This window comes from Diaporthe amygdali, assembly GCF_026229845.1.
Source record: "Diaporthe amygdali strain CAA958 chromosome Unknown NODE_46_length_305281_cov_63_574154, whole genome shotgun sequence".
Classification (NCBI taxonomy): Eukaryota; Fungi; Ascomycota; class Sordariomycetes; order Diaporthales; family Diaporthaceae; genus Diaporthe; species Diaporthe amygdali.
The window spans coordinates 154,086-175,649 of NW_026517066.1; the positions used below are offsets into that span (position 1 = coordinate 154,086).

Below are 21,564 nucleotides of genomic sequence, written 5' to 3' on the forward strand. Positions count from 1 at the left end.
TGTCGTGACCTTTTGAAATTTGTTTTTTTTTTTTTTACGCTAGGGGGACCTCAGACAGTGATCTTTCATGATGACAGATGTAGTGAACAATGTGCAAGATCGTGGAATTTCATTTCTGGCCATCCATCGTTCTTTAGAAGGTCACTAACGGATCTGAAGTGCTTCATGAGTCACTGATGTTTACGGATCTGGGATAGACTCCATGAATCCAAACCCCCGAAAGTCAGCGCCAGACAGGTGCAAGACAGTCTAGCAAAAATGAATTAGAACATGAATGAACCCCAAGGTTTGCTCAATAGGATAAGTGGATTGCTTTCTAGAATTCGCAGCTGATTAAATGTTCAACACGCCCGGAAACAAGAAGGTTGATTCAAACTCGTGATATTCAAATTCCGCTAGAAGTAGCCCAATCACGTCATGTCCACTCGTCGACTCTAGCAGTAGCTTCCCACTCGATATAAGCACCAATTTACAGTGGCTCTCGGATGCCTAACAGTACGGCCACTGGGAATCTCAGGGCATGACCGAGGATTACAGTTTGGGCTGCTACCTCCGTAATACGCACATGGAGGCCCCCTCAGCTCGCGTCCACCCCTGAGCTTGAACGACTTCTCATCTAAAATACATTATGGAATCGTTTTGAAATCTTCGGGGCAATGTGCATCCCACAACCACTCTCCCAAGGCCGTAGATGAAAAATTATATGGAGCTGGAAGATCATATACGGAAAAGAGCGTGGTTGATGACAATATCGTTCAATGTATCCATTATTCCTGGCACATCGCCTTGCGCATGTATTCCTAGTTCGGGACTCACCCTCTCAGGAAACTGATGGGTTAGTTTCTTTTCCAATGTAGCTCTCGGAAGCGGACAACTTCGGCCAAGGCGCGAACATATTGTTGCCAGAAGGCGGCAACGCGTTCCCCAGCCCTGGTAGATTTCTGAGTAACACGTCCCGCATCCCGTTGTTTTGCACCCACTTGAACCCCTCGGGCGTATAAGTCTCTTCATTCCACTGAGTGGCAATGAATCGATCACTCTTTAGACGCCTCGACGCCATGAGGATGAAGATTCGAAATGCTGTGTCGCTGAAACCAAAGCCCTCAGGTAATGGCTCGCTGTGGCTGCCCACCAAAGCGTCCACAGCTTCAATGTCGCCGCCGTAGACCTCCTCTAGATCTCGTGCCAGGGAAGCTCGATCCTTGGCGACTTGGCTTGAGCCTTTTACGCCACCAACAAGCTCCTCGAATGTCTTGGGCGCGGGTAGTCGAAGAAGTCGGCGAAACTGGTTGTAGCGGGGGACTCCGCGCTCTCGGTCGCGAAGGATGTCAACAGTCCCCAAGTCTCGAGTTGGAATGCCATCTGGTGTAGTCAAGTTTCGGAGGAAATCAGGGTAGTTATGGTTGGTAATAGCCCCAGGGTAATTGATACCGAATGAATAGAAAGCATCGGCAAAAGACAGGGCCTTGGGGCCTACGAAAGGTTCCTGTGCCTTAGAGAATGTCATGTCCACGGTGGGGACAGTAGAGTGATGCTCGCCGGTTCTAGCGTTGAAAAACGCAATGTCGTCTTGGAACCAGTCAGAAATTGATTCGTGTGGCGTAGATAATCAACGAGTGCTCACCAGGGACGAGAGAGTGCATTCTGTACACTGAGACGAATTCCTCTGTGAGTGAATAGGGAACGCCGTCTTGCTCAGCTCCTGATCCAGGGATGCCGCTGATAGCCTCGCTTGTTTTGGATAAGCGACCGACTAACTTATTGAGTGTTTCTCCAGCCAAGCCCCACCAATTCGCATTCATGGCGATCTTCAAGGCCGGGTGAGCCAGGATTGCTGGGGTCCACTCCACAGTATGTATTTTGGCCATCAAGGCACAGTTAACAAGGCGAGCCTTATCGAAAATCTCGTCTCTGATTTGATTCTCAGATCAGCCGTGTCGACTAAAGGGAGATGCATGATTGTCACGTTAAGTCCATTCTTACCCTGTCCAAGACGGATATGCTCTTCGAAGCATGTCACAGATGGCATTGTGTTCCAAAGCGAAGAGCGTATGCATCATCTCAAGCGCAACCCACCAGTTATTGTTGAACCCAGTTACTGGATTTCCATTTTCGTCGCGGGGAAGAAATGCGACGGCCCCCTTCTCGTCCAGCTGTAACTTCCCATCGGGATGTATGTCGCGGAGTTGCTTGGTAAGAGCCTCGCTTGATCCGTAGATCTGAGAGCCATCCCACCAGCCAGTGTTGGTGTTCTTGTACCCTGGGCAATCCACGTCTGATGGATCCAGAATTTTATCTGGCTTTGTGCGTGGGAATTTCATCTCTCCGCCTGGCCAAGAGTCACCATATGAGAGAGGGACTTCAAAAGATTCCTCGCTCTATAGGGCAGTCAGACACACGAAAGTAGAAAAAGATGAACAATGAAAGGCTCACAGTTTCGTGATTAAACCAGTCATGTATCTGGAACTGGATCCAGGCAGCAGCTAAGAGGTTGAGACTGGTGGCTGGTATGAACTTATTCCTTTTCATGAACCGTTCGCTCACGATGCGAGGGTTGGGGGTCCAGAGATCCTTCTCAGACGGTTTCTGCGTGTCTTTTCTCGAGAAATTATGGCCGAACCGAATACCAGCGCAGCCCATCAAGGGCATTTCCAGTGAGTTGTAGGTGCCATCAGAATTCCTCGCATGCAGAAACCGATTGTTTGGAAGGGGGAAATCGTGGGCATTCCCTTGTTCGGATGTTGATGCGTAGCCATCATACAGATTCTGCTCGCGCAGTCCGACGCGGAAAAGGTATAGCTGCAAGGTTCCAACCAGTCCTGGTAGTTTATGCCATGGAACGAACCTGTTGACGATGCTGAACGTCCAGATCCCGACGCGATCTAAGAAGGATGGCCGAGGAGTTGTGCCCAGAGCTTGAGAGGCCATGCTCACCCGGATACAGGCGCGCGACGTTGAGCTCGTCTACACAACAGTTCGTCCTGCGATGAAGAGGGGAGGAAACAACGAATAAATAAGCAAACACGCCATAGGGGATTGGCGGGGTTGGTGTCACACGGCCACCTCAGCCATGTACGAGGTACTGTACCCTCCATTTGCTTGTGGCGTGCTTACGGATGGTTGCACCTACGGAGTGTTTGACCTATTGGACGAGGCAGATTCGCTGCTGCGGGATTATCTGTCGCCAAGCAATCTCTGCAGCCAGGAATTCAACCGGTGAGGCCTATCCGCATTGGAGAGCTAGTTTCACAAATGTCGTGATTGAAACATTGAATGCTGGCCCGTCTACAAGAAGTAACTTGTATGTTTGTTCAGCCGTAGGTAGACAATATAGTTCGCAGGCTCTTTCCTCAGCTTGTCGCCAATTCAGATATTTCGAATTTGGCTTTTGTGAATGACTCAGAAGTCGAATTTGGGCCTTATCTCTGTGGTACCCTGCTAAGCTTGCACGAGACGCATTGCGAGAAATGGATTCTTATCATTAAATTCAATTATTGAATGTGCAAGAACATAAACATTAGCTCACGCGCCACGCGACATGGTGTTTGCGCTTACGATGCTCACGCGTAATGTAAGGTAAGCCAGGCAGCTCCCATTTTGAACATATGACCGCATCCCAGTGACATTGTGGGGAATCCGTCAACAATTCCAGCAACGGAGAAGGTGCCTCGTAAGCATCTTTGACCATTTCGTATTTACATGATCCGTCGAAGACCAATTGGTCTTCATCATCGATGACGAAGCGGGTTCTTAACTTTTTCTTTATTAAGGGCTCTCTACATAATGGTGAGTTTGACAGCATTCGAGCGCGTCTTCAATACGTCTTCAGTAAGGTGCATTACTGAAATACCTCTTATGTAAAGAGTTGGAAGATGTGTTATCCCCACATTGCCTCTATTCCGATGGGCTGAGGACTTCTGCCTTCTGCAGTTACCCGAGACTCAGCTGAAAGTAAGCACTAGACCCCCTGAAAATCGAGTTTTCACATTTGGGTCTTCCGGCTGGGTTTAGGAGCCCTAGACGTAGCGCCAATCACAACCAACATCTCCCAGCCCCGAAAGAAAAGCAAAATTGGTATTGAAGGACCACACATGCCCTTCAAAACCTTGCAGTTACGCAAACTCCTCGTGATAATCCTCAGTGAGTTTAAGATAAAAATAATAGATGCGCTCAGGCGCAACCTCGTTCTGTGCTGGTGAGGCAATACCCTGCTAATGCAAGGGAATGAAGGATTTTGTTCAAGCAAATTTCGATCGTCAACTTCGAAAAGCTTGGTGCTTCAAAATTCAATTGCACTGATGACAAGGATTTTGAAGTCAGGTATTGTTCGTTCGCTAGAACCTGAAGTGCAGGATGCAAACAACTGCCAACTATATCTACCATGCCGACATTCCATCCACACGACAGCTCAGTCGCTAGTAGCCATGCTCCTCTGTCTCCTACTGTGCCACCACAAAATGAGTGGAATAGGGAAGCCAAGAAATACTCCTATCAAGGCTAGAAGAGTATTTCCCCAGCCATAGCCGAGGCGGTGGTACATGATCGGGACAGGAAGAGGCAGCAGGAATCCAGCGATTGAACGGGTCACAGTAATAGCGCTGACGGCTGAAGCCGACACACTCGTGAAACAGTCGACCGTGTAGAGGTTAATAATCTGCAAGCCGTTTACAATGCCAAAAGCGAATATGAAGACGCCGACATTGGGAAGAATCCAATGAAGTTTCGCATTTGCTGTCCACTGAAACTACGATTTAGCGAGGCTGATTCGAGGGGGCTGGCGAGGAAGGCTGTTGAATGTTCTCTTACCCCGTAGATCAGTAATCCAGGAGGAACAAGGATTGCACAAGATCCCAACATAGGGAGGCGGAATTCTGGAAGGCCTTTATTATTATTTCTTGTCTTTAGTACGCCGTAGACCTGTGCTACAATTAGCCCGTTGTCAACGTTGGACATGCTGTCGGGGTCCTTTGCAGCGAATACTTGCCCATCTATTGGCAAATGCACCTGACTGAGAGCCAAATGCGAATCCGAGCCCGAGAGACAAGTAGTTGAGCCCTGATACTGAACGTGACTCGCCGTATTGATGTATCCACAACTCAGTCATGGAAGAAATGGCAATGTACATGAGGCCGTAAAGGAAGGCACCGTACAAGGAGACAAGCTGAATAGTCGGCTCGAAGTAGAGAAGTCTTACAGCAGTCGTGAGCTTGCTGGCGATTTTTCTCGTAACCTTTTCGTCCCCTGACTGGACCTCCGGGCCAAGTGCGTTTTGATCTTCGAGGTTGTGACGCTTCCTGATCACTGGTGCATAGGTCTCCCGCAGGAGAACGAGCCCAATGAGCTGAATTGTAGCAGAGCTCGCAGATGTGACCCAGAATATCCATCGCCAGGAAAGATTCTCGACAATCAGCCCACCTACAATAGGCCCAAGAGCCGGTCCCCTGATTATTCCTGTGTCAGCGGTGCTCACATTTCAATCATCGGGCTTGACATACAGTAGCGCTGGAAGCGTGTACAAGCTTAGTGCCTTGGTACGTTCTTCTGCATTCCAACAATCGCTGAGCACACCTCCTCCGAGCTAGTGTAACTTGGGTTGGCAAACAGCACATTTCGTCATGACGGAGGAAGAGTTCAGCTTACAGCAAGAGGGCCGCTTCCGCCAACTCCGGCAAGAAATCGGAATGCAATCATCTGATCCCTCGATCTGGCGAAACCGCAGGCTAGATTGAAAACGAGATACCAGATGTTGCTTAGGGTAAGCACAGGCTTCCGTCCGTAGATCTCTGAGGCGGGACCAAGGAGCAGCGGCCCTACAGCATATCCCAGGACATATACGGTCAGTGTTAGGGTACTGACAACCGGATTGTGGATTTCAAGTTCTTCTGAAATGGCATCAATGCCTGGAGCCATAGTGGATGACGCGAGCGATGAGATGAACTTGTAGCCAGATAGCACTGCCGTGGCGAACCATCGCTCCCAAAGGGGCCAATCCCTAGCCGTCAGTACCTTGTTGGCGCTCGCATGTTCTCTGTGACCACCGCATTGTAAGTTTGAAGGTCCATTAGCATTCTGGTTATGACATACGTTTGAGATAGTGGCATCCTGAATGAGTTCTTGCTGAACACACATGCTCTCTCAGTCACAGCATACGGTCGCTAGATCTTGGCTTAGGACTAGAATGGCTTGCTGGCTCATAGTCTCGTCCCGTGACTGATGCCGATTCTTTTCCATCCGCGGACAGCGAGGACCGTACCTTGTTCCTTTAGGCGAGCGACCCACACGAGAAACAACGCCCGATTCATGCCTTCCATAGCTGAGTCGTGATGGCACGTTGAGAAACCCATCGTATCCGCTAACCCAAGACGACAACAACCCCTCGCTGGGTGACGAACCGAGGTCGGATCTGGATTATGGAGCAACACGGAGTCAAGCATTGTGAGCAGGCATCGTGCTCCTGCCGCATTATGTACATACAACCCCGGTGGGGTGCTTAATCCAAACTCTTATTGACCATGCCTTTTGAGAACAGGTGGAGTAGCATCTCGAACCTTAAACGGGTTTGGTGACCGAGGTGTGGAGACCGATCAGCACAGTAAGCTTTTCTCTCGTCCAACTAAGCTTTGTCACGTTTGATTAAAGTTATCAGATTGAGCAAGCTTGATTCTATTCATTACAACCCTGCACCCCAAGCGTCGGACTCAAGTGATAACGCGGATCTTATCTGATCCGAGGCTGAGGTAGGCACGTATGTGGAGACAGCCGTTACTAATACATGAATAATATCCCGCCCATTGTACATCTATGGTCAACACTCTTAGTAAGGTTTCGTGGTTGTATCAAGTAACGCAGGACCACAAGCGCAGAACGTGGATTAAGCTGTGGTCCTTGTTGGTTGATACTTCGGCTGCTTCTCGCCAAGAGCGCGCGCGAAAGCAAAATATGCAAAATGTGGTAGGCTAGAGAATAAGCAGCGGATGTGGGATCGCAGAGTCTTTCCGCTCTTGCGCAATTAAACAGCCGCCCCTTGGCCATATAGGCGTGATACTCGATGTGACCCTTCTGGTCCTTGCTCGATGCTAGCCGTCGCGGCACAGGTGTATGTGGGCCACGTATGAGAGCAACCATGTCAGGGCTGCTGTGCTTGTCAGCTTCCAGAGCGTACGAGAACATTGATGGCCTGCAGAAACGTTATTGTCTCAGGGCCACCAGGGTAGACTAAAATAATATTTTCACGTAATTTGCTTGACGGTTGAATACTTGCACTGTGCAAGCCCAGGGACATCTGGGGGCAGACAACCCTGCTACGGCCGATCTTATTTCACGCCTCGATGGGCATTGTGCCGACAGACCATGGCTGCGTCAAACTGTCCGTGATTTTCGGTGATCTCAGGGTGCACTGATTCAAACAATGCTCCTCACTAGCACATCATGTTACGAGGATCTGTTTTGAGAGCCGAGGTCGGGGAACTGGCGCGGCATAGCACGATGTCACAGTCTTACCGTGGTGAATAAATATGTAGCCATGGTAGTAAGGAATGCTGCATTGTGAATAAGCTCCAAGTGAGACTACACAATTCTTCAAATCAGCACATTGCACCTTCTATCATCTAACTCATCATCTCGTCTCCCGCTGCACCAAGCATCATGTCTGCCGCAACCGCCATGTTGAATGGTGCGGTAGCACACGCCGGGCCAGCTAATAGCAATGGTGAAGATGCCCAGTTGGCAAATTCAGACATGCATGACAAGGTCCTTCACCAGTTTGCACAGTTTGAAACCTCTCGTCGCGTGATTGCATGCCTTGTCAACGAGGGCATGATTGGCGCTTCGGTTGACCAGTCCGGCTACCTCAACCTTCATCAAATCACGGAGTCCAAGGACTCCCAGAGTTTGACGATACGAGTCGGTTTGACTGGAGATGCGGCAAGAGAATGGCTGGAGAGCACCTCGAAGCCCTACCTTCAGCCCAGCGAGCTGTCCGTGCCGATCATGATCAGACGAGATCAAGCCGGCCATCCTAAAGATGTGGCTGAGACCGACCCTACTGTGCTTTTCAGGCTGATGACGCCTTGGTTCTCCAACAAGGCAACAAGTCAGGAGGCGGTAGACACAATTATCAGGCAGCTGAAGAGTTCTGCAGAGAACCAAGGTACGCAGATTGTATTTGGAACTCACGCTGCATGTCTAGAACTTGCACACTCACAAATGTTTCGCAGAGGAGTGGTTTCATTTAGCCAAGAAACAGCACTTGCCGACCCTCGCCGATCCTTCCATCGTATGGGAGCAGAGCATCTTGACCGGACATCCAACGCATCCGATGCACAGGAGCTGTTTCGCCCAAGACCCGCTGGAGCCAGTGTCGCCCAAGGACGTCCAGTCGCTGCGCAACCCGGAGATCAGTTTCTTAGCTGTTCCATCCTCCGACCTCCGCATCACGGGAGCTTTCCAATCTCGTCTTCAGCCTCTGCTGCAGAAGCTGGGAGTCGCCAACAGCATCCCGGGCACAGTCACGGTACCCTGTCTTAAGCGTCAGATCCCTGCCATCAGGTCCCGCTTCCCGAATGTCGAGGTACTGCAGTCTCCACCTGTCATTGCGCGCGCCCAGGCCGCTACCAGGACAGTCTCCTTGGCTCCGGAGCTTGATTCTCCCTACCATCTCAAGCTAGCTCTTGCCTGCTTCATCACCTCAGCTCTGCGAACTGTCAGTCCCTGGACTGCTTGTGTGGGTCCCGAAGCAGGAGAGGTGCTTTCAGAAGTTCTGCCTGAGGACTTGTGGGTTGCCCGCGAGGTCGCCAGTGTCACTGGAAGCGGCGCCGACTTTGATGAGGCAAAACACATTTCGTGCGTTCTCAGAGAGGACCTTGAGCCGCGGGCAAATGCTCTCGGCGAGGCTCTCATTCCCGCTGCTGCCCTGGCCGAAACAGACCTGGCCACCGGTGTCAGCAGCGCTGAGCGTGTCTTTGGCCTGGATTCCATGGATAAGCGTCGAGCATGGCTGCGAAGCTATGTCTCGACTCTCTTGCGGCTGGTAATTCCACCAGCCCTGGAGTCAGGAGTTGCGCTGGAGGCGCATGGCCAGAACATGATGGTCCGAGTGAACAGATCCACAAAGAAAGTGACTGGATTCGTTGTAAGGTTCGTGCGAGTCATTTTGTTGCAAGACCCACCTCATTTGATGATTAATGTTGATGCTGACTGGCTGGATTCCATCCAGGGACTTTGGCGGCATCAAGATCCACATGCCAACGCTCCGCGAGAGAGGCTACACCCTCTACAGCGCCTTACCTGATAGCTTTGTGACCACCGATGTCCGAGAAGAGGCTTGGGACATCCTGCATCACACACTCTTCAACAACAACATCAATCATTTGATCCAGTCGCTCGACCTGCATCGCAACGGTGGCTGGCCCATCGTGCGCGAGGAGCTAGACAAGGTCATCAATGAATCGACAGTGGGCGCTCGCAAAGAGCTGCTCGAATACCTTTCCAAGGATCAGGTACATTTGAAGTGTTTCCTGAAAATGAAACTCGAAGGGCTTTACAGAGATGTAAGTTCGCTTCTACTTTTAGTTAAATGTGCAATAGTGGTCGCTAATCCTGCCGAAAATTACAGTACCTCCATGTCTATGTCCCAAACCTTCTCCTGACACAGTAATTCGTGCCACTTAAGTCGACCATATTACCCAGTAGCAACAAAAGGTAGCTGTGCAACGGCTGTTTGCATGTAGCAAAAGGGCACTGAATGAAAAATTATCCAAATCCCAAATATAATAGTGACATTCCGTACTGCTTGCGAGCAGGCATTCCGGATTGACTAGATGAAACTAGAGATGAGGACCCCTCCCCCGGCTCATGTTGTAGCTAACTAAGCCCGATTTTGGGACGCCGATCATAAGTAATTCAAGCTGACAAGCGTGCCCTCTCGATTCGCCAAAGTCACGAAGGATTTGGTGCCCACCCGTAGCGGTAACGAATCGCGTACTGGATGGGGCTTGTCGATCGTCATGCTGGTCAAACAACCAGACATAGCTGAGTGGAAAGGGGGTCTCTTCTTAATCCATTTATTTCTTGCGTCCTGGTCACTGCCGAGTGATCTACATGCATTGGAACCAAACATGTCTCTCAGGTTATGCGAAAGCGAATCATGCAGCCTCGTTCGGGATGTGGGAATACTGTGACATGCAGTGATTTGCGTGCCATGACAGACATCAGCGCAAGTGCCAGACCTGCCAGAAGAGGAAGGACGGTCCCGCTGTTTTCCAACGATCCGTGGCGTGTCGCAACAGAATAAAGTTGCTCCACTTGGTCCAACAGTAGGGTACCATTGATGAGTGCTTAGGTATATACCGTCGTATAGCTTACAGGGGTCCCAAAACTTTGTCAGGTTTCTGCGAGCACGCGGGTAGAAACAGATAAGACCTACCCAGACGCCTTCTTATAGGTCATCCTGAAAGACAAAAGATGTGGGGGTAAACTCATTTCCAGACTATCCAACAGGAGTTGTCCTGCAGGAGAATCTGATACAGGAAAGTTTGTCCCGATCAAGTCACCTCATGTGGGATGCCTGCGAGTCACACAGCGCATGCTACCAGGGTAAGAACCTGCAGGGGCATAACTTAGCACGGCTGCCCCGAAATAAGCTTTGCTGTTTCCGAGTCTTGCAGTGATTTGATATTTTTATCTGACGATCAGATAACCTAAAACTTACCTAAAATAAAGACCCTTCTGCCATCTCTTTCCTCGGACAAACACGTGCATCTTGACTAGTCCATAAGGCACGTCCGGAGTCTGCTTACACGAGGGACCCCGAGATTTCTGCAGACTAAGTGCCGCTCACGCCTCACCAACGCCCCTTCAGACTCGGGTGACACCATGGTCCACCACTTGCTCCAATTTGCCGTGCTCGCCAGCCTGTTGTCCCCAGCCTGGGCGGGCGAGCCATACCCGGAGAGTGAAGAAGTCTGCGTCGCCGCCTGTGAACACTCTCTTGACCTACAAACTTTTATTCCGGCCGACGATGATGCTGCCTACGCGCAGACCTGCACGAATGCTCTCCATGCACAATCGGTGTATGTCTGCGCCCAGAAGTACTGTGATCAACGAGACATTGAACCTGGGTGGGGCTTTCTTAACCAGCTCTGCGATGATGAAGGATTTCCAGCACTTCCACCCCTTCAAAGCTTTGCCAATGTCTCGACGAGTGGTGCGAAATCTATCAACTCGACCTCGAAGAATAAGAAGCTCAATACCACCGTTATCGCCGATGCCAAATTCTGGAACTTGGTCCTTGAGAGCACCACGGCCCGGGCACAAGCTCGGTGGATCAACCGCAGCCACCAGCACGCTATCTACATCTTCTGGGGTATCATCATGGGCTTTGCCACGATTTTCAATCTTGGATCCAGGTTCTCCGTCGATCCACCAGCTTTTTCATCACGCATCCTTCGCCCAGTGCGAGCAAATCTGAGCTTACCGCCTTTGTTTGCCAAGCGAACGCAAGCGGCTCCCTCGAGACTGGAAGCCCTGATCATATTGGCCTTCTTCATTCTCAGCCTCATACTATGCGCGGTTTCCATCGAGCCCTACTCTGGGAGCTGGATCTACGTCAGCTTCAAGAAAAATACTGATCAGGCGCAAATACTCTCCCTCATCGCCCGGCGAGCCAGTGATATGGCCATAGCAAATCTGGCTTTCATTTGGCTGTTCAGCATGAGGAACAATCCCCTCATCTTGATCACAGGATGGAGCTTTGCGACGTTCAACCAGTTTCACCGCTGGATCGCACGTATCACATTTCTTGAGTTGATCGTTCACTCGTGTGTGTTCACCAAGTACCAATTCGTCAAGGGCGGTCTGACAAGATACAAATACATATTCAAAGAACTCGAGTGGTGGGTCATGGCTGTCGTGGCTCTCATCTTCTTCTCCCTTGTCTTGATCTTGGCGGCCGCTCCAATACGTGCCAGGTTCTACGACACTTTCCTGGTAATGCACATTCTTCTCGCCGTGGTATTCTTTTCGACTTTGTGGTATCACGTCCAGGCGCAATTCTTCTTGCCGTACCTCTGGCCGATCGTGGCCATCTGGGGTCTTGAGCGGCTGCTCAGGATTGTCAGACTCTTCATCACGGGTGCGAAGGGAACGGTGGGGGTGTCAGTTGACGCCTCGGCTGGCTTGTTGAGAATCGACGCGTCGAGCATTTTTGGCAAGCGACGACCTACTCCTGGCAATACTTACTACATGTACGTTTTATGTTCCCAAGCCACTGCTTGCCAAGGAATGCCTTGAAATTAATTGCCATCTAGCTACTCTCCGACTCGACTCCCATTCTATCAGTCCCACCCTTTCACTCTGGTTGCTTTCCCCAGTGCAACTACAAACACGACGCCAAGCGTTGACGAGGAGAAACGGACGGACAGCACGACCGTTGAGCCGGTTTCCACAACGCCTGAACAGCTGAATTACCGCTTCCTTATCGCCCCGCAGAAAGGATTTACCAGGCGTTTACAAAACTCCACCGCAAAGGACGGAAACGCTGAGAGTGAAGAGTTGCCATATCGTCTTCCAGTACTGTTGGAAGGTCCATATCAAGAGGACACGCATGCAGTCAACTTCCATTCCTGCAAAGAAATCCTCCTGGTGGTTGGTGGAAGCGGAATTTCGGTTTCGTTGTCTGCCCTCTATAAGGCACTATCCATTGATGAAGTGTCGAATGTTACGCTGGTTTGGTCAGTCAGGCGGCTGGGCATGATACGCTCAGTGGCAAATGAGGAGATGCAGTGCGCACTTAAAGATGCCAGGTTTACTCTTAAAGGGTGAGTGGTCTCTCCAATCGGCACAATTGATGGTTTTTGACAAGATTATTTCAGACATGTTACGCAGGATCCAGCGGACGAAGACAAGGTGGCTCCCCGTGAGCACCAATACGACTTAGTCTATTCAAGACCTGATGTGGCCGCCGTGATTCAGGAACATGCAGCCGGTGGGAGCGGAAGACTTGGTATCATTGTTTGTGGTCCTATAGGCATGCTGACTGACGCAAGAAAGACTATTGCCACCATTCTGAGTAAAAACACGCGGGAGGTGGATGTTTCAATCGCGAGCTTTGGCTGGTAAGAGCCGTCGTCGAATCTCTCTTGCACGATCGATCTCGAACACTACATGAGATATTTTAGAGCAGAGGTGCCCTTTTAGACTTCGAAGTAACATTTGGTTTTCAGCCTTGATGTCCAACCGTCTTGGCTGGCCCCGTTCGTTTTTCAAACGCCAATAGAATCATGAGAGAGACTCAGTCTAGGTTGCACTTCCTCAATACTCAAGTGCTTTCCATATTCAGACTGCAAAGAATTCCACTAGGCAGAAATTGTGTGACGATTAGCTGAGCTATGAGCTGCATTAGACCATGAAGTCAAGTTCAGCAAGTGTCTGTAGTGAAGAACAGCGATTCAATCTAGGATGAAAGATGACACTTACTCATTATAGAAATGCCATAGCCACGAAGCAGACATCCGAACTCAAGCTCGCTGATAGAACGAGTCACCTTCCTTCTATAGACTCTTCAAAATTAAATCACGGATGAAAGACTTGTAGACAGTCATTACCTTGACTCACTGTTACACAAGTGGGTGTGTTTTTGAATTTAGGGTTGTGGGTGGAGGAGAGGAGGGCGGTTATGGAAGAGCATGTGGGGAAAGAAGGGGAGAGGGTGTGGTTCTATGTCGGTTTTATTGGCCGGGTGCGATAGACATCATCATCCTCATACTGTGGGGGAGATCAACCAACATACCACAGCATAAATCCTCTGTCCTCAATATCATCCGCACTATCCGGTCATTACTGCTTATATCAATTACGTCTTTCCTCCTATCCATTGAATCTCCTTTTTGTTTGGCGGGAACTGTCGATGCATGTGTGTAAATTCTTCAAGATCCTTCATTCCTACTCTTCTGCTTTTCGCCGTTTGTGTCAGTACATTTCTCGACTGATTGCATGAGCCTCTCCGCACCTACAAGTGCCGACCGTAATGGGTGCTTTTCTCGTTTTGTTTTCCCTTCATCTGGGTTGGAGACCGATGGGCTGTAGAAACTTGCGATCCCAGCGCATCTGCTGTACCTAGGTAACTTCGGAGAATAACTGCCGGCATGGGCAGTCCCGCAGTCACGGTTCGTCTTATTAACCGGCTCTGGCCTCATCCCCGCGGCTGGATCATTTTTAATTACTATATAGGAAGGCGATTCAACAGTGGTCGGGCCCTCTCTGTTTGTTGTCACATTTCCAGCCAAGATCGCCCCATACCACCACTAAAGAGGAGACATGGGGAATCTCCTTTGTGATATGGTTTAGGGTATGCTTAATTCCAAGTTACGTCCAAATTGTCCATTGATCGACATTATCATCCATTCCAATCCCCGCCATAGGGGTCGCTCAATACGATCAACTACAGAATAAATTTATCCACCAAAGCGCCAATGTCCTTGGCGTCGTAATTCTGGGATGGGAACCAATATTACATGCTTTAATACGGACTATGCCTTCCGAAAATACTGTCCAAATATGACATCAAGCCCAAGCAAACTTTTGATGATCCACTTGATAAATAGATTGTTCCAAGCCCGCCAAGAGAACACCCCAGATCTATCTCGTCTGACCTGTTCCTGCAATTCCTATTGAATCTCTGTACATCATCTGGTCTCGATGTCTCTCGCAACCATTCTAAAAGTCGCAGTTGCATTTTGCGCGGTAGCGAATGTTCATGGCGGTTTCCTAAGCAAAAGACAATGCTCAGGAGGACTACAGCCATCATACCCGGCTCCCAATGTCGCCTCGGGCTGGACAGCTCAACTTGTCGCCAATGGAATCACGCGCGCAAGGGGCCTTACAATCGATAGCAGTGGCGCCCTGCTTGTAGCCCAGTCATACAGTGGAGTCACTCGTTTGACATTTACTGAGAGCGGAAACTGCCTAAGCCTGGCCAGCAAGACAACCGTTGTCTCTAAAAATGATGTACGCTCTGATCCTCGGTGGACACCAATGCCATAAGCATACATCTTCTGCGATGCTAATCTTCTTCAGCTCACGCACGGCATCGCACTGTCAGCCAATGGTACCACGCTCTACGCATCTTCGGCCGAAGCGGTCTTCGCTTGGCCGTATAACCCTACTACTGGCACGAGCACGGGAGCTATCTCCACCATCATCAACAATATGAATAACGCAGACCACATCAGCCGCACGCTGACGATGTCAAAGAAGCAGCCGTCCCAGCTGATCGTCTCTCGCGGCAGCAATGAAAACGTTGATGCCGGGACCAAGGATATCACGAGTGGTCGCTCGCAGATCCGAGTTTTTGACCTGAACGCCTTGCCGAGTGGTCGGGCCTATAACTATGCGACTGAGGGCAGGGTCCTGGGCTGGGGCCTTCGCAACGACGTCGGTGTTGCGGAACATCCTGTCACAGGCGGAATCTGGTCTGTTGAGAACTCGGTTGATCAGCTTACGAGGAACGGGGTCGACATCCACACCGACAACCCTGGCGAAGAGCTCAACTACTTGGGTGCTCTCAGTGACCCCGTGCCCAGTAAACCGCCCAATTATGGGTACCCAGATGTAAGTATCGGCATGATACCAGGCTGTTCTTTTGTAAATGATAAGAAGGGCAGAACCATTCACTGATGATCTCGCAGTGCGTCGCACTTTTCAAAGCCACAGGTGTGCCCAACAGCCAGAATCTGAAGACTGGAGTCCAGTTCAGTTCCACCCAATCCACCACAGCCAACGACACCTCTTGCGCAGCCAACTTCGTGGCACCGAGGCTGACTTTTGAGGCACATAGACCAAGTTTTTACATTCGCATTTGTGTCCGACTTTAGGCGCTAATGATATTTGAAAATGCAGTCACACATGGCACCACTTGACCTCGTCTTCAATGCAAACGGCACAGAAGCAATGGTGACCTTTCACGGAAGCTGTAAGTCCATCCCGGGCCTCTGATTGCACTGATTTCGAAGGCTGCTGACCTGATGGTCAGGGAATCGTCAACCACCGATTGGGTACAAGTTCGGAACAATCAAATTTGCCAACGGAGAGCCGACGGAGCCGTCGACTAGCACGACGGCTCTAACTGATATCCTGACGATGAAGAGTTTGACCAGTTGCCCGAGCCAATGTTTCCAGCCTGTCGGACTCGCGGTGGACTCTAAGGGAAGAGTATTCATGAGTTCTGATACGACCGGGGAGATCTACGTTTTGCAGAAAACGGCCTGAGAAGCCCAGCCGAAGGTTTGTAGCATGATGGTGACTTCCGATGGCAAAGATCGAGTATACTATTCTCACGCTCGTTACGAATTCATGAAATTTCATTTCTACATGGAGATTTCAATTCATGTATATCCCTTCACGTCGACTACAAACAGTGTTGTAAAATATTTGAAATACCTCTGTCAGTTTACAGCACCAGCGTTCTTTCTGGTGCCCTCTTCACTGCTGATGTTATGAATCAAGGACTATAACTATGTACAATTGTGTGTCCAATCACTATGCGGCTTTGCATATTTCAGTTGGCCATCGGGAAATGCGCCACCCGCCCCACGAAGGAAATAAAATAAGATAAATGGCCGGCCAATTCTCGTGAGAAAACCTCTGTCCTACGTAGGAATATGTCCTCATTTATCTCGTCATCTGGTTATTAGGAAACTTCCCGGGTGGATTTCTCGTTCCTTTAGGGACTTCCAAGTGAACGGGGGCTGTCACAGAACAGCCACCTGCGCAAAAACATACTCCCTGCCATGAAGGGGGTCGAGGAATAAGCAAAATTAACCCAGCGTTGGATCTCTCTTTACAATCGGAGGCAATACACCTTGAGGAACGTTGGTTCGAGGCATTCCATACATTTGCTTGGACTGAAGGTATTTCAATACTTCGGTTCACCTCTGTAGCAAAATTGGGTGAAAATTAAAGTCGGCTTTCGGACGCAAGTGATTTTAGGCAAATCTCAAGGGAGATCGAGAAGTTCATAAATACAAACATATTAGCTTTTACATCAACGATAGACAGATTTACGATCTTAGTAATACTTGATTGATTCACTCATTTGATGAAAGCTAAAAACCATATTACAGGCAAAGGGATGAAGACCTGGTCGACTATAAATGTACCTGAATACTATCCCGACTACGGAAGACATACCATTCGAACGCACCATTTGTTGAGATAATCCACGGCAGCTCACAATATCTCGAGGTGTCACGATTTCACGAACGGAGTCAGGTCAGTCGGTCAATAGAAACATGTACAGCAAAAGTCTTGAATTTTGTATGGTATATACAGAGAAGCAACACAACAGTTCCCAATCCACAATCATCCGAAGGCGGATCTATCCCTAAACACCAAACCTCTTCTCACCCAACTTAATCAAACACACTCACCTTCACTCAAGGGTCTAGATACCCGAGAGTGAAGACAGTCAGGCGAGAGACGCTTAGGCACGGAGGGCCTTGGAGCGGCGGGCCTTGCGCTTGGTGCAGGCGGAGGAGTCGTCAGTCGCAGCAGCGGCAGGGGCGCTGGTGGAGGTGCCGACGACGGTGCTCAGGGTGGTGGGGGCGGCAGCGTTGGCGGCAGCCGGGACGGAGGAGGTGGTGGCGGCTGCGGAAGAAGCGACCGGGGCGGCAGAGGAGGAGGCAGAGCCGGAAGAAGAACCGGAGGCGTCACCGACGACGAAGTCGACACAGCTCATGTAGGTCTGGTCGATGCTGCGGGCGTCCCACCACCACTGCAGGGCGCAGCCGCCCTTGGTGGCGCAGGTGCTGGGCAGGTCGCTGGGGATGGTGACGCTGAAGTTCTCATCGTCGGCGGTGACGCCAGTGGCGGTGGAGGCGTAGTCGTCCCAGCTGATCAGGGCGTCGCCGATCACGCTGTTGGCGGCCAGGTCGATGACGGAGACGTTGGCGACACCGGTGTGGGGAGCGGCGATGTCGACGACGAAGGGGACCTTCTGGCCGGCGGTGAAGGTCTGAATGGAGGCGGTGGTGGCGTCGTCGAACTGGTAGCCACGGCATTGCCACAGGTGGCACTTGGTGGCATCGAAGTCGGACTGGGAGGTTCCGATCTGGGCCATGGTCTGGATGTTGCCGTTGTTGTCCGAGGACTGCATGTTCCAGACCTGGTCACCGCAGGCAGCCTTCATGGCATCACCCAGGGGACGGGGGGTAGGCGAGGTGACTCGGCCGTGAGCAGAGACGCCGGCGGCGAAGAGGGCGGCAGCGGAGATTTGCTTGTACATCTTGACTGATTTGTTGATTTGGGTTGGGTTTGAAAAAGGAGGTTGATTTGTGTGTAGGGGGTTTTGGAACAACTTTGGTAGGCTCGGCCTGGAATGAGTGTTTACTTTGGATTTTTTTAGTTTGAGTGAAAGAATGTCGTCGCAAGAGCTTGCTTGCTGGGAAAGAATGGCGGTTGGTCCAAAAAGGGAACTGAAGTGAAGGCTTAAGCTGAGGCTGAAGATGAAGAGAGAGGCCAAGAGATGTCCCGAAACTCAAAAGAATCAGGAGACGACCCTTTTGTACTATGCTGTCGTCTCCATCCATCCCAAAGCAGACCGAGGGCGACCCGCCATCATCGGTGTGAGCCGAGATGAGATGTCCCTGGAGATCTCAAGCCCTGCCCCCCCTTGGTTGGCAGTTTGGTTTCATGCTCCGCCAAACGAATGACGAAGTGTTGTTTGCGGCTCTGGGACAGGGTGGGCTCGACATGTCAGAATTAAACGCGAGCCGGGGTAGACTCAGGGGTGGATCAGGGGTAAGAGCCCCATGTCGAGTAAGCGGACAAATGAGAGGGGGTCGAACAAGCGACGAAACCAGGTACGTGGGTCTGTCGTTGCAGTAGGAGGCTGATTAAAGTCACATCAGCCCCCACCGCGTGGCCGGGATGAACCGAGTAGCTCACCAATGTTTGTCCTGTCTTTGGATCCCGGCGAAGAGCCTCAGGTCGTCGATCACAAACATCCTGAAGTCAATCACCGTCAAGCGTTGTTCGGCCGAGTCGATCTCCCGCTTTAGAAACATCGTAAGGAAACATCGCAAAACAGGCCTTTCAACTCTATCGCGAGTCACACCTGGGACCTCTCAAGGTTGTGTGTCTGACCAGGTTTGCGTTCTCCATACCTCATCTCCGTGCATTCTGTGCCCTGCCGTTCCTTATCGCGGACTTCTCGAAGCCTGGAGAAATCTTTGCGAGGTGGGCTCCCCGCGTGCCGCCGAAGGAGTCTCCTTTTCCCTCGGTCACGATCCATGGTGTTTCAGGACAAGCAGGGGAAAGCCCACACAAGGGGCACTGCACCAGCGATCCCCCAGCTAGATCCGTCCCATGTAGCGCCAAGCCCAAAACACTGACCGCATCAATTTGACCATGGGAGATTTTCTCCGAATTCGAGGGCGGAAAAAAAAAACCTGGAAGAGATACAGACCGTAGATGCCTCGGCGATATCAACAGCGGAGTACTCGCCGGTCAAATTTGTGCACGTCAAAGACATGCATCCGACGAATCGCATCTGGCCTCCTATTGCGTAGGAATTTGGAATCACCGATAACCGTCACTGTCGAGCGAATGGTCTTCACACGCCAGTGGCAGACCAACTGCATTTGGACTTAGGCCGCATTCGAGGCTTTCAATGCCGCCTTGTGGCCTGACAGCTAGTTCAACTTAGAAATGAGTCTGTCTGTATTCCAGACGACGAAAATCCAGCACCACGGAAAATCTCCTTTGGGGATGCCGAAGCCCGGCCTTAGATTAATCTTGAACGGACAGTCCAGGCAGTGGACCTGGGCCACTCATTCACTGCCTCCTGGAACCGGTGTCGATCAGTACAGACCATTACCATTCAGTAGGGTGACATGTCATATCACTAACTGATCCACCTCGGTGCACCGACAGCGTGTACCTGGCAGGAGGGATGTGGTCGATAACATGACTTGGGTTAGACGGGCAAGAGCTGAGGCTGAGACTTCTTGGAAACAGAAGACGGCCTTTATAAAGCGGGCTCCCTGCATGTATGCTTCCGGAAATAATCACTGCTTTCCTGATTTTCCACTTCTCATGGCTGCATCTGGACGATCAGTCCAACAACTCGCAATATCGGCGTCGTTCGTTTCGTCAAGAGTCGATGAGCTTTTGGGGAGTCATGGCATGTAAGCCCCATTGCCACGGCGATGTCTAGTACCATGATAGGACGGCGAAGGCTGTTCGCTGAAGTTTCCAATCTTTCCAACCCCTGGCTACTGCTTGTCGCTGCGCAGTGAAATCAGCACCAGTCTTTTCGGTTAGCCCCTCCCTAAAATTTCTGCTGCACCACAGGCGAGGCCCTACGCCGTAGGCCTGCAGCTCTTGCTTTCCTGTGTGCTTGTCATCCGATTGTCCGATCGCTCCGGTGTCTGTTTAGGCACGAAAAGTTCAGGTCAGCTGGGTGGCCCATATAGTAGTTGCTTGCGCACGATCCTTCGAAAGTTCGTCGATCGTCGTGGCTTCAATTCTGTTGACAGCCCATCACCCGCAATCTCCCATAGCGAACGGACGTGAGATGATCGCTGCGCAAATGCTTCCAGGTGATCAAACGAGGGTATGGTGGCGAATCTTGGGAAGATTCGTGGTCGAGAGAGAGAATAATTGATTCCAAAATTCCAGCCTTGAAGCCGTTGTGATGACGCCGATTGCTTCGGTGTCGACTTGACAAAGTAGACAAGGACAATCTCTGGGCCCAAGGTGCAGGAAAGATCAGTCAAATTATGTTGACAGGTGCAGGTCCTCGTTCGCTCCTACTGACCTTCAGGGTGCTGTTTACCTACCCAGGTACGTGGCCTGCGACTTCCTTGGAGTGCCCAGGTGTCAGGTGCCTAGCTCCTACCTTGATGAGAGCAAACTTCGCCACATTCGTCGGCAACATCTGTTGAACGTACCTTCAAAACTTGTCTGCTTTGTCGAAATCACCATGCCCTAGGATATTCGATAGAAGCGTAAATCAGTGTTGACATGACTGGTGACAAGCTGCAGTTGTGTTCAAAGCACAGAAGCAGCACTAAATAGTGTCTTATTCTCGGTGATCTTAGGCGGTACTGTTGTGTTGATCAATGCCTATGGTGTGGTATTCAAGTCTAACAGGGACTCAAAGTGCAACTGAGGTCATGAAAGCATATGGTCCGCTTGGCCGAGCCTTCTGAGATAGATGCAACCAGTCAGGCAGCGAAAAGTCTGCAGTGAAGCATTGTGCAGCCATGAAGTGGTGAGGTAATTGATGCTCCCAACAGCCACATCGAAGTCCATATGGGATGGGGGGGGGGGGTTGTGTTTTGAAGCTTGTACTTGCAGCAAGAATACAAAGATATGATTTGTGGCAACGAGACCACTTCTCAGCATTCGAGAGAAGGAAGATTCTGTTGTATGTCTGGTCGAGCTCCGGATCCTGTCGCTGAAACCTCCCAGCCTTGCGAAACTTCAATCTTGAGGTAAACTAGCAGAAATAATATCCGGGCCTGGCACAGGATACTAGTATAGATGAGGAAAGGCGACCAATGCGGA

General features: G+C 50.6%; 6 protein-coding genes across 6 annotated transcripts; 3 read left to right on the forward strand and 3 right to left on the reverse strand.

The window, feature by feature from the left end:
* Positions 1 to 820: 820 nt before the first annotated feature.
* Positions 821 to 2,928, reverse strand: J7T55_007695 (peroxidase family protein; the record flags this gene model as incomplete). Its single annotated transcript, XM_053134589.1, has 4 exons — positions 821 to 1,569; positions 1,625 to 1,911; positions 1,984 to 2,378; positions 2,434 to 2,928. The coding sequence occupies 4 exons, from the start codon at positions 2,926 to 2,928 to the stop codon at positions 821 to 823; spliced, it is 1,926 nt and encodes a 641-aa protein (XP_052987669.1).
* Positions 2,929 to 4,408: 1,480 nt separating this feature from the next.
* On the reverse strand, positions 4,409 to 6,101 carry J7T55_007696 (uncharacterized protein; the record flags this gene model as incomplete). The annotated part of the gene is made up of 5 exons (XM_053134590.1): positions 4,409 to 4,731; positions 4,981 to 5,441; positions 5,496 to 5,578; positions 5,641 to 6,028; positions 6,085 to 6,101. The coding sequence occupies 5 exons, from the start codon at positions 6,099 to 6,101 to the stop codon at positions 4,409 to 4,411; spliced, it is 1,272 nt and encodes a 423-aa protein (XP_052987670.1).
* A 1,543-nt stretch (positions 6,102 to 7,644) lies between these two features.
* J7T55_007697 (uncharacterized protein) lies at positions 7,645 to 9,655 on the forward strand (the record flags this gene model as incomplete). The annotated part of the gene is made up of 4 exons (XM_053134592.1): positions 7,645 to 8,149; positions 8,217 to 9,135; positions 9,215 to 9,548; positions 9,614 to 9,655. 4 exons carry the CDS (start codon positions 7,645 to 7,647, stop codon positions 9,653 to 9,655), a joined length of 1,800 nt encoding a protein of 599 aa, XP_052987671.1.
* A 1,217-nt stretch (positions 9,656 to 10,872) lies between these two features.
* On the forward strand, positions 10,873 to 13,116 carry J7T55_007698 (uncharacterized protein; the record flags this gene model as incomplete). The annotated part of the gene is made up of 3 exons (XM_053134593.1): positions 10,873 to 12,242; positions 12,369 to 12,815; positions 12,870 to 13,116. 3 exons carry the CDS (start codon positions 10,873 to 10,875, stop codon positions 13,114 to 13,116), a joined length of 2,064 nt encoding a protein of 687 aa, XP_052987672.1.
* A 1,578-nt stretch (positions 13,117 to 14,694) lies between these two features.
* J7T55_007699 (uncharacterized protein) lies at positions 14,695 to 16,263 on the forward strand (the record flags this gene model as incomplete). The annotated part of the gene is made up of 4 exons (XM_053134594.1): positions 14,695 to 15,003; positions 15,073 to 15,606; positions 15,895 to 15,967; positions 16,028 to 16,263. The coding sequence occupies 4 exons, from the start codon at positions 14,695 to 14,697 to the stop codon at positions 16,261 to 16,263; spliced, it is 1,152 nt and encodes a 383-aa protein (XP_052987673.1).
* Positions 16,264 to 17,476: 1,213 nt separating this feature from the next.
* Positions 17,477 to 18,277, reverse strand: J7T55_007700 (uncharacterized protein; the record flags this gene model as incomplete). Its single annotated transcript, XM_053134595.1, has 1 exon — positions 17,477 to 18,277. The coding sequence occupies one exon, from the start codon at positions 18,275 to 18,277 to the stop codon at positions 17,477 to 17,479; it is 801 nt and encodes a 266-aa protein (XP_052987674.1).
* Positions 18,278 to 21,564: the final 3,287 nt, after the last annotated feature.